This window comes from Bos indicus, chromosome 21 (assembly GCF_029378745.1).
Source record: "Bos indicus isolate NIAB-ARS_2022 breed Sahiwal x Tharparkar chromosome 21, NIAB-ARS_B.indTharparkar_mat_pri_1.0, whole genome shotgun sequence".
NCBI lineage: Eukaryota > Metazoa > Chordata > Mammalia > Artiodactyla > Bovidae > Bos > Bos indicus.
The window spans coordinates 58894604-58911499 of record NC_091780.1 but is presented as its reverse complement, the minus strand read 5'-3'; the positions used below and the strand labels follow the sequence as shown (position 1 = coordinate 58911499).

Genomic DNA, 16896 nt, shown 5'->3' with positions numbered 1-16896 from the left:
TTTCCTTCTCCAAAGGAACTTCCCAAACCAGGGATTGAACTCACATCTCCAGCACTGTCAGGCAGATTTTTTTTTTTTTTTTTTTTTTTTTTTACTGCTGAGCCACCAGGGAAGCCAAGGACTACATACCAGGCAGGCAAAGTAGCAAAGCTCTGAACCTGAAAGCATCAACAGAGGTTAGTGATAGGAGACAGAGGGCTTTAATTTTTTCCACTTTGCATATCTAATAATGTTTAAAAGTTCAATGAACAAGGACTGCTCGTATAATTCACTTGTTACTGTACATCTTGGATTCTTTTCACACGGGCTATTCTGAATAAAGTTGTTTTGACCTCTCTGTACAAGTCCAGAAGTGTGACGTATGTCTTCATTTCTCTTGAGCAAAAACCTGGGAGAGGCATTGGTGGATCACATTGAATCTGTAGGTCAATTTGTGGAGCATTGACAGCTTAACATCCAGCCTTCCAACCCATGCTATGGTTTGCCTTTCCATTTTTCAGGTTCCCTTGCATTCCTCTCAGCAATGTTTTCTAGTCTCACTGTACACATCATGCATATGTTTTGATAACATATTCCTAAGTATTGTACGGTTTTGATGATATTGCAGGTGTCATTTGGAAGATGCTTTGATGCTGTGTCACTTTTAGTTTAGTTGGTAGTATTTATAAATACAATTGATTTTTGCAATATTTTAAGTTGCTTCTAGCAGTTTTTTGCGGATTCCTTAGGACTCACTACATAAACAATCATGTTGTACATGAAAAAGGTTTTTACTTTTTCCTTTCCAGTCTTCATGCCTTACTTCCTCCTCCCCCTCCCCACTTTCTTCACTCCACAGGTTAGGATGTCCAGGGAAATACCAAACAGAGGCGGTGAGAGTGGGCATCCTGCCTCCTCCCAACAGAAATGGGAATGCACTCAATATAGCAGGATTAAGAATGATGTTTGTTGTTGATTTTTTTTCCATAGAAAACAAGATTGCAAAAGTTTCTTTTTATTTCTAAATTGTTTAGAATTTTTAATCAAAGCATCTACTAGATAAGAATATGATTATTTTTTCCTCTATTTCTGTACATGTGGGAAGTTACTTAACTCATTTTCAAATATTGGGCTAGCCTTATTTGCCAGGATAAACTTCACTACTTCATGACATTGTCTCTTTTATATATTGGTAGATTTAATTTGCTAATATTTTGTTCAAGTTACTTGCATCCAAGTTTTTAAGGGATATTGCTCTATAGTTTTCTTTTTCTGCAATGCTTTTGTTAAATTTTGATAATAAGGCTATATTGACGTCACAGAGTGAGTTATGGAAAATTTCTCTTTTCCATTTTCTGAAAAAGTTTGTATAAACTTGGTAGCTTTTCTCCCTTTAAATATCTGATAGACTTCATCACTGAAGCTATCTGGGCTTGGAATTTTTTCTGGGAATAATTTAAATTACATATTAAGTTAATTCAGTATAGAGAATCTTTCCCCCTATCCCTGAAGCTCAAATGGTAAAGCATCTGCCTGCAATGCAAGAGACCAGGGTTTGATCCCTGGGTCAGGAAAATCCTCTGGAGAAGCAAATGGCAACCCACTCCAGTATTCTTGCCTGGAGAATCCCATGGACAGAGGAGCCTGTCAGGCTACAGTCTTTGGGGTTGCAAAGAGTCGGACACAACTGAGCGACTAATACGTGCACAAGCGCGCGCGCACACACACACACACAGAGTCTTTCAGGTTTTCTATCTCTTCTTGGGTCAGTTGGTTATTTCTCAAGGAATGCATCCATTTATTTATATTATCACGTGTACAGACATAAAGTTGGTTATAGTTCCTTCTTATCCTTTCACTGTGATAACTATCCTTTCATTCTTTATGATGGTAGTTTTTGTTTTCTCTCATTGTTTTCTTGATCAAGGAAAACTCTGGATATATTTTTTTTCTAATGTTTTACTATAAAAAGGTTGAGTTTGTGCATTTTTTCCCTATTGTGTGCTTTCTATTTCATTAGTTTCTGTTATATGTCTTTCCTTCTACTTACTTTGGGTTTAATTTGCTCCTCTTAATTTGGAAACTTAGCTAATTTATTTTAAATCTTTTTTCTAATATGAACATTTAAAACTGTACAAAAAATATTTCTATGTACTAATTAATTGTGTCCCACAAATTTTAGTGTTTTATCTAATCAACTAAAAATATTTTCTAATTTCACTTGTGACTTTTTAATCTGTCCTATGGATTACTTACAATTATGCTGTTCTTTTCCATATATTTGAGAAATTTCTAAATATCTTATTGTTGCTACTGCTGCTGCTGCTAAGTTGCTTCAGTCATGTCCGACTCTGTGCGACCCCATAGACAGCAGCCCGCTAGGCTCCCCTGTCCCTGGGATTCTCCGGGCAAGAATACTGGAGTGGGTTGCCATTTCCTTCTCCAATACATGAAAGTGAAACGTAAAAGGGAAGTCGCTCAGTCGTGCCCGACTCTTAGTGACCCCATGGACTGCAGCCTACCAGGCTCCTCTGTCCTAATTTAACACTTTTGTGGTCAGATAATGTGCTCTGTGCACAGTCTTTGGAAATTTATTGATTTGCTTTATGGCCCAGCACATGGTCTATCTTATACAATTTTGAACTTTAAGTTTTCCTTATAAAATTGGTTTGAAATATAATATTTTTCATCTTTATAATCACAAGATGAAACCTCTTGCCAAAGTATACCATCAAAATTGGGATCATAACTCAAATGGCACATATACCACATTCTTATGCATAAGTTAAATGTTCAATATGCACAAATTATTCTTAAAAGAATGCCTAAAATATTAATATCGTTGGTTTTATTAATTTTATTTCATTTTTAAATAGTTATAAGCATTCCAGGTTTTTTAACTGTCTTAAATGTTAGTTTTTAACTGGGATGGTACTGCCACCTAGGGGACATCCTGGGAAATTGTTGGCATGTTTTTTGCGTGTAGCTAGATGCCTGGAGCGGAGAAGGCAAAGGCACCCCACTCCAGTACTCCTGCCTGGAAAATCCCCTGGACGGAGGAGCCTGGTGGGCTGCGGTCCGTGGGGTTGCTAGAGTCGGACACGACTGAGCGACTTCACTTTCACTTTTCACTTTCATGCATTGGAGAAGGAAATGGCAACCCACTCCAGTGTTCTTGCCTGGAGAATCCCAGGGATGGATAAGCCTGGTGGGCTGCGAAGCGACTTAGCTGCAGCAGCAGCAGATGGCGTTACTGGAGAAGGCGATGGCATCCCACTCCAGTACTCTTGCCTGGAAAATTCCATGGACGGAGGAGCCTGGTAGGCTGCAGTCCACGGGGTCGCTAAGAGTCAGACACGACTGAGCGACTTCCCTTTCACTTTTCACTTTCATGCACTGGAGAAGGAAACAGCAACCCACTCCAGTGTTCTTGCCTGGAGAATCCCAGGGATGGGGGAGCCTGGTGGGCTGCCTTCTATAGGGTCACACAGAGTCGGACACGACTGAAATGACTTAGCAACAAGATGGCATTACCTATGAATTCCATTTCAAGACAGTAGAGATCATTACAAAGTATTTTTAAATGTTTACCAAAGATACATAGCGCTGGATTAATGATTCTTTTTGAAAATCATTCATTTACTTTTTGTTTTGGTTGCACTGCATCCTCACTGCCCTCTCAACTTTCTCTAGTGCAGCAAGTGCGGGCTGCCCTTCATTACAGTGTGGAGGCTTCTTCTGGGGGCTTCTCTAGTTGCAGAGCACAGGCTTTAGGTGCGCGGGCTTCAGTACTTGCAGCTCATGGGCTCAGTAGCTGTGGCTCAAGGGTTCTAGAGTGTGGGCTCGGTAACTGTGGTGCGCAGGCTTAATTGTTCCGTGGCATGAGGCATCTCCCTAGACCAAGGATCGAACTTGTGTCTTCTGCATTGGTGGGTGGATTCTTATCCTCTGTACCACCAGAGAAGTCCTCTCACCTGTTTTCATCCAGAGCCCCTTGTCCTGCTTAAGAAAAGTCACACAAAAGGATTCCCTGGTGGTCCAGTGGTTTGGACTATGCACTTCCACTGCAAAGGGCATGAGTTCAATCTTGGTCTGGGAATTCAGATTCTGTAAGCCTTGTGAGGCAGACAAAAAAAAAAAAGTCACACAAGATCTGGCCTATGAAAAGGCAAAGAGGTGAAGCAGAGGGAAATTTTTGAGACTAAAATTGAGACGCCATTACCCTGGCCCCCTGGCACTGTCCACAACAAGCAGAGTGACCCAGGCAGGCGTCCCCATCTATGGGCTTCTGTCTCCCCAGCTGACCAGTGGACGGGCTGGGCTCCCAGACTCTCTTACCTTCACCCCTCCAACCACAACATCCACTGGGGCTGAAGTCATCACTCATCAGTTGGACCCTTTTTGTCCTTCTTTTCTTGCCCAAGATCTGCATCTCTGGGTATGTTGGTCCTTTGCTAAAGGCCAGCAAGCTTTGATCATAGAGAAAAGCATGGTTCATCCCCCTGACAGCAAATCCAGAAGTTGAATGCCTGGCTCCAACTTTGCCTCCCTTTGTGAGTTTTCTGGGTGCCCTCAGCACAGTTGGTAAGAAGGGTCCTTCTTAAGCAAGAATTGCTTGGGATCCAAAATGGTTTCATGGTTACCAGGAAAGACCTTGAGACCATAAGGTGGCAGCTGGCACTAGCAGATACTATTTTGAGAATGGCTGGTAGGGTCCTTCAGATTGATATACTTCAGACAATTTAAGTTCTCAGTGATGCAGGAATGTGACTGAAACCGCATCCACAATCACATACACATGACCTTGCTATCTAGTGAAGGAATCTTGTGTTGATGTCACGGGAAGGGGGAAAGCATCTATCCTTATCTCCAAAATGGACATTCTAAACAACCTGGGAATTGCATTCTTTTGTGGTACTTGAAGCAGATGCACCACAGATATTTGACAGGTCATAAGACAAGTCATTCTAGCTATCATAATGTTCCAGCCAAATCACATATAAGCCAAATGACTTCCCCACACCACAATATGTGAAAATGTCTACCATCAACACCAACAGTTGTAAGTTGATAGCATGTACTTTTGACGCGCTGTGATGAGAATGGCAATTTATCTCTGTGATCTTCCTCCATGAGACTTTTATCTAATCATGGGGGGGAATTTCAGACAAAATCCAGTGAGGGAACATTCTCCAAAATACCTGACCAGTACTGCTCAACATTAAGGTCAACAAAAGCAAGGAAAGCATGAGAAACTGTCACAGCAAAGAAATACCTAAGTAGACATGAAGACTAAATGTCATGTGATATCCTGGACTGGATCCTGGAACAGAAGGATGTTAGGTTAAAAATAAGAAAATCTGAATAAAATATGATTTTGATAATAACATGCCAACATTGGTTCATCCCTTGTAACAAGTGTGTCCTACTAATACGAGACATTAATAATAGGGAAAACTGGGTGCAGGATATATATGAACTCTCTGTACTATCTTTGCAATTTTTTCTTTGAAAATAAAGTTTATTTTAAAATATGTAGTCCTTATAGTGGTAAAGAACCCGCCTGCCAGTGTGGAGAAGTAAGAGACGCGAGTGTGATCCCTTGGTAGGGAAGATCCCCTGGAGGAGGGCACAGCAACCCACTCCAGTATTCTTGCCTGGAGAATCCCATGGACAGAGGAACCTTGCAGGTCACAGTCCTTAGGGTCGCAAAGAGTCAGACACAATTGAATTGACTTAGCACGCACACAGGCATACAAAAACAACGACAAAATTTTACCCAGGAATATGGAAAAAGAATAAGTAGAAAGACTTACCATTTTACTGGATAAAAAAATTGCTTTTGTAAAAATATTTCTCCCTGAATATTTATTTTAAGAATTAGCTCAATTTCCATCAAAATAGCAAAAAAAAAATTTTCTGAAATTGAAAAAGATATTTGTAAATTTCATCTGAAGAACTAATCAGTAGGAAGAATCAGAAGTGTTTTAAACCTAAATGAACATGGTCACAGACATGAAATCAAATATTAAGTGTATAAACATTAAAATGGTGTTACATTGTTGCCAGAAGAGATTCTCATTAGGACAGAATAGAATATTCCAAAACAGATACACTGGTTTATACACAAGTATATGTATTTTGAGTATAAGGTTAGAACTTCAAATCAAAGAGGAAATGGAAGATGATTTAATAAATGATGTTGGAGTTTAATAAATGGTGTTTATATCTGAGCTCATTGGCTAAGACATACAAAGATATGTAAAACACCCTATATGTACAAACTAAATTCCAGATGGATTAAAAAGTGAAGCCACAAAAGAACCGCCACCCCCACTCCTTCAAAATACAGGTGATGATGTATCTGAAACCTAGCAGGAACAGCTAATTTTTTAGACGTACAAAAATAATAATAATAAATTAAAGTATTGGCATATTAGCATAAATATTAAAAACTTTTCTGTGTTAAAAAAAGTCCCCCTACCCCCTTGAAGAAAAAGACAATGATGAAATGGAAACAAAATTTTGCAACATCTATAAGAAAGAATTAAGATAGCTAAATATAAATAAATTCCTATATCCGTAAGGAAAAAATGTAACACGTCCATGGAAGAAACACCCGAGAATACCAGACCTTATTCACAAATAAGATTGCATAAGCCTAAGTAACATAGAGGTAGTTTAGCCTGGGGTTTCCCTGATGGTTTAATGGTTAAGAATTATCCTTCCAATGCAGGGGACACAGGTTTGATCCCTGATCCTGGAAGATCCCATATGCCACAGGGCAACTAAGCCCATGGGCCACAGTGACTGAGCCCAAATGCCCTAGAGCCTGTGCTCTGCAACGGGAGAGGCCCTTGCAATGAGAAGTCTGTCCCCTGCAACTAGAGAAAGCCCTCAGGCAGCAAGGAAGACCAGAGCAGCCAAAAACAAACTAATTAATTAATTTAAAAAAATAATTTAGCCTGATTAGCAGTAAAAAAGAAATTTAAATTAAAATGTTGTCATTTTTTTCATCTTTCATCAGAAAGTGTTTTTTTGTTTGTTTGTTTTAATGACAAAGCTAATTGTTGGTTAGGAGTAGAGAAAAATAGATCCCCTCCTATACTTTTAGAGGGAGTATAAACTGAAGCAATACTTTTGGAATATAACCTAACAAGAAACTATCAAGTGCCACAAGAAATGTATAGTTTCTGACCCAGCAATTCCTCCTCCAGGACTATATTATCAGACAATACTTGAGCACCATGACATAAGCACTTCAAGCCAGGATAAGCTATAGAGCAAAAATTTAAATCCTTAAAGGTGGTGTGGGGCAGGGCCGATGCTTCGAACTATAGCTTACCCCCAGGACAGAATGTCTGATGACAAGTGAAAAATCACATTGAATTCTGAAAAAAAGCCGAATGCATAGGGACAGAAAACACATCAGAAGTGGCCAGGGGCTGGGGTCAGGGAGAAGTTGATTACAAATAACCATGAGAGAACTGGGGGCTAGGGGGATTGGTGATGAAAACGTTCTGTATCTGAGCTGGTGGTTGCACAACTGTAAAGGTTTGTCCAAACTCATAAAAATACACACTCAAAAGTTGAGTCTGGGGGTTTCCCCGGCAGTCTCGTGGTTAAGACTCCACCCTTTCACTGCAGGAGTCTCAGGCTCCATCCTTGGTCAGGGATTTTAATCCTGGCATGTCCCATGTAACACACTGCCCCCCGCCCCTCATTGAGTTTTACTCCGTGTAAATTATACCTCAATAAAAATAACTTAAAAAAAATCCGGTTGAAGAATATCAAACAACTTGTGCTTAGTCCCTCAGTCGTGTCTTTTTGTGACCCCACGGGCAGTAGCCCGCCAGGCTCCTCTGTCCATGGGGATTTTCCAGGCAAGGAGACTGGAGTGGGTTGCTATGCCCTCCTCCAGGGGATCTTCGCAACCCAGGGATGGAACTTGGGTCTCCCGCATTGCAGGCGGATTCTTTACCCTCTGAACTACTAGGGAAGCCCATGAACACTGGAGTGGGTAGCCTATCCTTTCTGCAGGGGATCTTCCCCATCCAGGAATCGAATCGGGGTCTCCTGCATTGCAGGCGGATTCTTTACTAGCTGAGCTACCAAGGAAGCCCATTAAACAGCTTGGGGAAATATAAACGGTAGATTAAATAAGTAATTTGCAAAGTAGCACGCAAGTGTGATTGGAACTTGGAAGTGAGGTTACACGTTCTGAGAGTGATGGAGATGGGGTGGTCTCGGCGAGACAGACTGGAAGGAAATGCACTAAGATCACCCAGTATCTCCCTCTGGAAGTGAATTAAATTTTCTCCCTGCGTTCTGTATTGTGTGTGTGTGTGTGTGTGTGTGTGTGTGTGTGTGTGTGTGTTTTGCCGCGAACAACTCTTCTGTCATCAGGGGGCAAAATGTTACACTTGGAACCCCGGTCCACTTGCAGAGTCTTTTGGGTGTTTTAAGGTTCTTTTCCTTTTGGTGGAGCCACCAAACAAGAGAGAAACCCATTCGAGCTGGGGGCGGGGGGGCAACCACCGGTGGGTAGAAGAGAGCCGGAGGAGAGGGGCTGGTGAAGAGAAGGACCAGTGGGGTGAAGGTGGGAGCGGGCGAATAAGACCCCGGCGTAGGGATGGGAAGCTGGTGGGGGCGGGCGAACAGGCGAGCAGAAAATACTTTCCTGCGTCTAATTGGGGCAGAGATGCTGCGAGGGGCCGGCCGCGTCCCCATTGGTTCTTCGGACAATCACAGCACCTCCTGGAGCTTAGTCACTTCCTGAGCTCAGCTGCGGCGAAGAGGGCGTCACCATGATAAGTGAGTTTCTCCTTCCCATCAGGGGACGTCCTGGGCAGGGGGCGGCCCTCCCAGACCCCCACCCACCAAGGGCCAGAGGACTCGCTTCTTTCCCTCAATACTTCAACCAACTCTCTCTCTCTCCTCTCTCTCAAGAACGAGCGGCGGCCGCTGCGATCGGAGGAGGTGACTTCCCTGCGTCCCTGCATCCCTGCATCACCAGGCCTTCACCTGGCCCGGCCCGGGGATGGATGGGAGGCCTCAGAGAGCCCCCCCGCCCCCCCGCCCCCTCCATTCCCGGAGCCGCTGGGGTGACTCTTAGGGACCGAGAGCGGTATTCCCTAGGAAGAGGACCCCGCGATTCCCCCACGTAGCTGCTCCTCTAGTCCTTATATGTAAAAAGCATGTAGAGAAGATTTCATTTGAAAGGGTATTTGCTGCTAAAAACAGCAGTGGTTTATTGGTTTATTTCACCCCTACACTGATAGACGACTGAGCGACTTCACTTTCACTTTTCACTTTCATGCATTGGAGAAGGAAATGGCAACCCACTCCAGTGTTCTTGCCTGAAGAATCCCAGGGACGGCGGAGCCTGGTGGGCTGCCATCTACAGGGTCGCACAGAGTCGGACACAACTGAAGTGACTTCGCAGTAGCAGTACACTGATACACACGCACACAGACCTGAAGCCCAGGGAGGGGTAGTGACTTCCCGGTTGTCACACAGCAAGTTAAAGACTCAAATAGGTGCCTCCCCTAAACTACTGTCCCTAGCTGGCTCCACAACTCCCCTCCCACACGTTTTTCTTTACCTTCGGACCCTTCTCCAAGCGGCTGTCTCGCGTCTGCTCCCAGCAGACAGTCCCCAGAAACTGTCAAGGATCCCTAAAGGGGGGTCCACTCCCCTGAGCCCATGTCCCCGACCCCTCAAAGCTCCTCTCTCCCTGCAGCCCTGGCCGTGGCGGCAGTGCCCGCGGTGCTGGGCGCTGTGGGCTTCACGGGGGCTGGAATCGCCGCCTCCTCCTTAGCGGCCAAGATGATGTCAGCGGCCGCCGTGGCCAATGGGGGCGGAGTTGCCGCCGGCAGCCTGGTGGCCACTCTCCAGTCCGTGGGTAAGGGTCCGGGCCGGATGCGGGGCGGGGGGAACAGAGCGGGCGGGGAGGGTCCGACCAGCACAAGAGTCTGCCCGAGGCTAAGCCTGCGGGAGGGCCGGCCGGTCCCTCCCCTCCAGTTTCGTGGTCCTCAATGTCCCTGGTTCTCCTTCTCTCCCTCACTGTTCTCCCTGAGTCCTGGGTGAGCCTTGCAGGCAGGAGTGGAGTGGAGGGGTGAGGGGGTCTTGGGAAAGAGAAGAAGGGAGGGATCCCAGGGTTTGTGATAGCTGGGCTCTAGGTCTTTGTTTTTGTTGTTTAATCGCTAAGTCATGTCCGGCTCTTTGTGACCCCATGGACTGTAGCCCACCAGGCTCCTCTGTCCTTGGAATTTCTCAGGCAAGAATGCCAGAGTGGGTTGCCATCTCCTTCTCCAGTGGATCTTCCCAACCCAGGAATCAAACCCGCGTCTCCTGCATTGGCAGTTTCTTTACCACAGAGCCACCAGGGAAGCGTGGGCTCTGGGTCTAGCCCTGCCCAAATCTGACATCTGAGTGGCCTTGGCAGGTCCCTTCCCCTCTCTGAGCCTCAGTGGGACCTGTCGCTTTTGGGGTCTGTGGCTGACTCTCCCATGAATTCACCCCCTTCTCTCTCTCAGCCACCTCTAGCTCCCTCTGCCCAAAGCAGAGCCCTGGGGGATTCAGGACCTAGAGAAGGCATCCACGTGGGATCTCTGGGCCTCAGGCCTTCTGAGGGGGTCCCAGCCACTGCACCCTTCCTGACCTCACCCTCTTTCTGTCCCACAGGGGCAGCTGGACTCTCCACATCATCCAACATCCTCCTGGGCTCCATTGGATCAGCTTTTGGGGCTTTGCTTGGAGGGGCCAAAAGGGCATCTCCTTCCCCTCCTCCAGGTGGACCCAGACCTGAAGGGGAGCAGCCAGGAGAAAACGTACCCCAAGTCGAACCTCCAAAATCTCCACTCGGGCCAGAGAAGCATGAGAAATAAAGATCATCTGCAGATGTACCTCTCTGTCTTCGCTCCTTGCAGCCCTGGGGCGGGGGGGTGGTGGAGGGGAGTGTGAGTTGTGAACTGGAAGTTTCGATTTCTCCCCATTCTCCTAACCTGATGCGCTTCCCAGGTGACTCAATGGTAAAGAATCCACCTGCCAATGCGGGAGACATGAGTGCAATCCCTGGGGTCAGGAAGATCCCCTGGAAAAAAGGATGTAGCCACCCACTCCTGCGTTCTTGCCTGGGAAATCCCATGGACAGAGGAGCCTGGTGGGCTACAGTCCATAGGGTTACAGAGTCGGACATGACTTGGTGACTGAACCACCACACTCCCAACCTGTCTTCTGGGGGGGGGGGGCAGAAGGGGGTGGGCAGCTGATCAAGCACAGTATCACTTGGCAGGAGGCTCTCGTTGGTCCCCATCTTACAGAGCATGGGCTGTATAACCCAGGGCCATTCGTGGGCCATCGGTGGGTCTCAGTCTACCACTCACTTAATGATGCTTGAGTGCTTAGTTGCTCAGTTGTATCCAATTCTTTGCAACCGCCTGGACTAAAGCCCATCAGACCTCTCTGTCCATAGGGTTTCCCAAGCAAGAATACAGGGGTGGGTTGCTATTTTCTCCTCCAGGGGATCTTCCCCACCCAGGGATCAAACCCACGTCTCCATTGGCTCCTGAATTGGTAGGTAGATTCTTTACCACTGAGCCATTTAGGAGGTCACACTCAATAGTGGGGTTGACAGAGATTCCTAGGTAGGCAGAGATGAGGGGTATCCAGGATGCATATAGAGCCACTGACCCCAGATCCCTCTGCCCTTCCTCATTAATGGACACTGGACATCCAGAGTTGATCAGGGCACTGGCCTTTCTCAGAATGCTGTGGGGAGGCTGACCAGCAGACCACCAGGACAAGGAGAGTGCCGTGTGCCAAGTGTTACAGTGGGTACCTCGAGTGGAAGAGATGCGGTCAGGAGTGGTCCCTATGCTTTGTGTCTGGAAAATTGAAGGGGAACTGGCGTTTACCAGTTCCTCCCCTGGCGACAAGAGTTCTTGGTCTCCCCTGAGACTCTGTTCCCACCCAGAGTGAGCTCTCCCTTCCAGAGAGGCCTCATTCTCTGGAGTCTCTTTAAAGGAGGAGATAATCAGTTCTAAAACTGCTGCTCCTGACCCTATGAAGAAGGAGGGGATGCTTAGGACACAGGAAGCTGGAGAGAGTGTTACTCCCCCCAACAATAAGAAAAAGCCAGAAAACTTACAAAAGCATAACTTTCCTTGAACCCCTGAAAGAGCTGAAGAGGGGCCCACCAGATGGGCCTGAATTCTCAGGGAGGTCAGGTTCCTCCAAGGAGAGCCCTGGAGACCACCCTGGGCAGACCACAGGAGGGAGCTGAGGCCGGTGCAGAGGGGTGCAAGTTCAGCTGAAAGCCTTAACTGATGACTCAAGGGCAAGGATAGGCCTGCGTGAGTGCAGCGGGTCCTGGGGAGCTACAGTCACAAGGATGGATGCTTCAGGCCAGCCTGAAGGTTCTTCTCCCAGCGACACACTGGGTGCTCCCAAGAAAGACTGGAGGCAGGAGGACACCCAAGGAAAACGTCCCTCATTGAGGCAAGACTGGCAGAGGGGAGCTGCAGCCCCACCCCCTAGGGAACAAAAGCCTTATTCTGCAAGGGCAAGGAGACTAAACTGTAGTCCGCAGAGCACAGGTGAAGATCACTGTAGACGGGAAAGAAAAAGAGAGAGGAAAAAAAAAAAAACCTTTACCCCTGAAATTGGGGTGCTAAACTTTCTGGACTGGGATAGTAAGGCTCCGCCCACCACTGGGGCAGCAGGGGGAGGGGAACAGTAATCAGAAAACAGCGCCCCCAAGTCCAGGTCCACAGCCCTGCAAAGACTGAGACCCACTGGGGCCACAGAGAACCCCTCGGCCCTGGCCGCCAGGCGGGAAGGCCAGGGAACCCAGATGTGAAGTTGCTGGGTCACAGACGGCAGCCATAGGAACAAGAACTCCAAACCCCCAGCTGAACTCCTGATCAGATCGACCTCTTGCGCGGCAGTGCATGCGTGCTCAGTCATGCCAGACTCTGTGCAGGGGGGCGCAGGGGTCGAATCTGCGTCTTCTGCATTGGCAGGTGGATTCTTTATCACTGAGCCACGTGGGAAGCCCCCTCCTCGCCCCTCCCTCTCCTCCTCCCTGTCACCTCGTGCAGGGCCTTGGTTCACCACTCTCTCCACTTCGCTAGAGCAACAGATCCTGTGGGAGCTTTGTCCAGGTCTCCCCAGCACTGGCTCCCAGGGCCTGCCCGCTGCTCCCCACTGCCAGGCCCTGCCCCTGGGGGCTACAAGACAGGCTGGAGGTGTCAGGTGTTTCCCCCCCACCCAGAATAGCCCCCAGCCAGGGACGGGTTTTAGTTTTGGGGGATAACTCCCCACCTCCAGAGGTCACATACCAGCACATACCAGCTAAACAGATCTTCAAGAGTTAAACAATCTTGGTTATTCTTTAGCTGTTACTGTTAACACTAACAAGTACTTGTAGCTAGACTTGCCCTTCACAAAGCTAAACAAAGCTAATTACTCTCTGACTTCAAATAAGTTGTATTCTGCCCCTGGCATTCTTCTCTCCCTACACTCTCTTGCAGCATTCTGCATTTCAAGGGGGGGATAAAAAAGGTCAGGAGACAATATGTTTAGGGACACCAGACCCAATTCCTCAATTGCCTAAATGCTGTGGCCATTTCGAAACCTTGCAAAAGGAGAAAGAATGATGATAGAAAACCTCTCCCTATTTTCAGAGAGGGCGTGCACAGTTCTTGAGGCTCTAGCCAACTGTGTTTCCCTTTTGCTCTTCAAAAATAAATAAATAAATAAAGCTGCTCTTTTCTTTTCCCTCCAAACTCTATCTCCATATTTCCTTTCCTCATCGGCAGACAGGGAGCCAAGATCTGGGAAACGCTACCCTGCACAAAGCCACGGGTCAAGGCCCTTGAGGGCAATCACGCAAACCAGCGGACAGTCCCTAATTCTGTAGCTTGTCAGGGAAAGCCTGGCACAACTTCAGTTTCCCTTTCCTTTTCAGTTTCCTTTTCTGCTAGAAAATTCCTATTTCCAAAGTCACTCAAGAGAGTCTGGCGGAGGCTGGCTGGACAAGGCTTGTAATTGTTTAAGTGTACCCCTCCCCCCCCTCAGGTCTCTTCATCACTTTGAAATTATTTGAGTTATTATGAAAGCTATTTTATCTCCCTGAACACAAGCTGATTGCTTGAGCAGGCAGCAGGGACAGAGCTGATGGGCAGCGAGCCAGGTAAAGGCTCCAGATCTCCTGGAGATAATGCACCAAGAAAATGTGAGTTATGGAAAGAAGCCTGTCTTCAATAGCAGCTGGAGTCAGGGACTTGGGTTCGTGTCTTACAGGTTCTTTCAACATTGTCTATGAAAACAGGGGCGGCAGTGTGACCTTTCTTGGAATAGTGTGTGGATTTTCTGTGATGCGTCACGCGCAGTGTCTTAACCAGAGTAAATACATTTTTACTGTTGTTTGCTGCTGCTCTTGTCCCAGTGCTTTTAGAATTGCTCTGGGGGTAAGAGACACCGAGTTTGGTCTCTGAGTCGGAAGATCCCCTGGAGGAGGAAATGCCAACCCACTCCAGTATTCTTGCCTGCAGAATCCCGTGATCGGAGGAGCCTGATGGGTTGCAGTCCATAGGGTCTCAAAGAGTCAGAGACGACTTAGCATGCATGCATGAACATGGGGGTGCTTAGGGTGCCCCAGAGGTGTCTCGGACATTGCTGGGGGGACTCAGGAGGACAGAGGGTGGGGCTCCAAAGAAACAGAAGCCCTTTCCTCCCTCCCCCAATGCAGATCCTATGGTCGTCTTGGCACTTCAGTCCGTATCCTGCCTGGGCCCGCTACCCTCCCCCCACCTCCCTTTTCCACAGTCTCAGACCAGCCATGGGGCCCGTTTGGTTCCTCGAGTCTCTCGGGGGATGGGTGAGCCAGTGGTGAGGCTGTGGTTCTGTCAGAGGATGAGGATGAGTGCCCCAGGGCTGGGGGGAAAGAGGTGAGAGGGCCAGAGATGCCAGGGTTGGGGGAGGGACTTACATCCGCTTCCCTTCCATATCAGATTTCCCAGGTGTCTCAGCAGTAAAGAGTCTGTCTGAATGCAAGAGACATAAGAGACACGGGTTTGATCCCTGAGTTGGGAAGATCCCCTGGAGGAGGGCATGGCAACCCACTCCAGTATTCTTGCCTGGAGAATCCCATGGGCAGAGAAGCCTGTCGGGCTACAGTCCATAGGGGTTCAAAGAGTTGGATGAATGAGCACAAACCCTTTCATGTTTGAGCCTTCACAGATGTCGCATCATTGCAATAACAATAGAAATGAAGTTTCTTTCCTCTCCTGAGAACAAGGGAAGTAAGGAGAACAGGGAGCAGGCTAGAGGAGAAACGTAAACAGGCCTGAAAGAGTTAATCAGCCCCACTTTTAATAGTTACTAATCTGTAGTGTCTGACTCAATCTGTCCTTCAGAAAGCTAACCTATCACCCCGATACTATGTAAACCCGGGGTCCCCAAATCTCTGGGGTCTAATGCCTGATGATCTGAGGTGGAGCTGATGTAACAATAATAGAAATAAAGTACACAATAAATGTAATGCACTTTAATCATCTCCAAACCATCACCCACCCCATTGGCCCATGGAAAACTTGTCTTCCATGTAAACCATCCCTGGTGCCATAAAGGCTGGGGACAGCTGATGTAAGTTATATCCTGCACTTGGTATTTGCTTTCTTTGCACTCTCTTATCTGATCTGATAGCAAATCACCCCTTATAGCTGTTTGTATTTCAGAAAGAAGGTCACAGGTCAATAACCCAGAGATAAATGGATCCAATTACTGGGCTGCCTGACACCAGCTGTGACTGTTTTGAAATAATTCAAGAAGAACAATGCAAGACATTCATTACTTTGAGCCAATCGTTTACCCTAAAACCACAAGACCCAGGCTACATCAGTTCAGTTCAGTTCAGTCACTCAGTCGTGTCCAAGTCTTTGCAACCCCATGGACTGCAGCACGCCAGGCCTCGCTGTCCATCACCAACTCCCAGAGTTTATTCACACTCATGTCCATTGAGTCAGTGATGCCATTCAACCAACCATCTCATCCTCTGTGGTCCCCTTCTCCTGCCTTCAATCTTTCCCAGCATCAGGGTCTTTTCCAGGGAGTCAGTTCTTCACATCAGTTGGCCAAAGTATTGGAGTTTCAGCTTCAGCCATCAGTCCTTCCAATGAATATTCAAGGTTCATTTCCTTTAGGATGGAGTAGTTTGATCTCCTTGCAGTCCAAGGGACTCTCAAGAATTTTCTCCAACACCACAGTTCAAAAGCATCAACTCTTCGGTGCTCAGCTTTCTTTATACATAACTTCTTTAAATTTAAACTCTACATAGGAGGAGGGCACAGCTCTTGAGGCGATAGCCTGCTGTGTTCTCCCATTGCCTGGTAGAGGAATAAAGCCATCTTTCGATTTCCTCCAAACTCTATCTCCGTATTTCTTTTTTTTTAAATTGGGATATAGCTGATTAGCAATGTGATAGTTTCAGGTGAACAGTGAAAGGTCTCAGCCATACATACACATGTATCCGTTCTCCCGCAAACTCCCCTGCTATCCAGGCTGCCATATAACCTTGAGCAGAGTTCCATGTGCTATACAGTAAGTCCTTGTTGGCTATCCATTTTAAATATAGCAGTGTGTACGTGTCCATCCCAAACTCCCTAACTATCCCTTTCCCTCAACCTTCCCTGCTGGCAACCATGTTTGTCCTCTGTGAGTCTGTTTTGTACATAAATTCATTTGTGTATTTTCTTTTCAGTTTGCACATATAAGGGATGTCACGTGATCTCTCTCCTTCTCCGTCGGATTTCACTCAGTGTGACAATCTCTAGGTCCATTGATGTTGCTGCAAATGACATCATTTCATAATTTTTAATGGCTGAGTGTATGTGTACATCTTCTTTATCCATT

General features: G+C 46.8%; 1 protein-coding gene across 3 annotated transcripts; it reads left to right on the top strand.

Moving 5' to 3' along the window:
- Nucleotides 1-8677: 8677 nt before the first annotated feature.
- Nucleotides 8678-10886, top strand: LOC109575751 (interferon alpha-inducible protein 27-like protein 2). Of its 3 annotated transcripts, none has more exons than XM_070775618.1 (4): nucleotides 8678-8793; nucleotides 8929-8958; nucleotides 9722-9883; nucleotides 10259-10621. In XM_070775618.1, exons 1-4 carry the CDS (start codon nucleotides 8787-8789, stop codon nucleotides 10411-10413), a joined length of 354 nt encoding a protein of 117 aa, XP_070631719.1. In that variant the 5' UTR covers nucleotides 8678-8786; the 3' UTR covers nucleotides 10414-10621. The 3 variants fall into 3 exon arrangements, with proteins under 3 accessions (XP_070631719.1, XP_019839596.1, XP_019839597.1); XM_019984037.2 differs by lacking the exon at nucleotides 10259-10621 and adding an exon at nucleotides 10666-10886 and having other exon boundaries at nucleotides 8679-8793; XM_019984038.2 differs by lacking the exons at nucleotides 8929-8958; nucleotides 10259-10621 and adding an exon at nucleotides 10666-10886 and having other exon boundaries at nucleotides 8728-8793.
- The last annotated feature ends 6010 nt before the right edge of the window (nucleotides 10887-16896 follow it).

Bases quoted from the DNA above. Each gene is read 5' to 3' on its own strand.
- LOC109575751 (XM_019984037.2), top strand. The intron at 8,959-9,721 runs GTGACTTCCCTG...CTCTCCCTGCAG, and splicing joins GGCCGCTGCGATCGGAGGAG to CCCTGGCCGTGGCGGCAGTG. The intron at 9,884-10,665 runs GTAAGGGTCCGG...TCTGTCCCACAG, and splicing joins GGCCACTCTCCAGTCCGTGG to GGGCAGCTGGACTCTCCACA.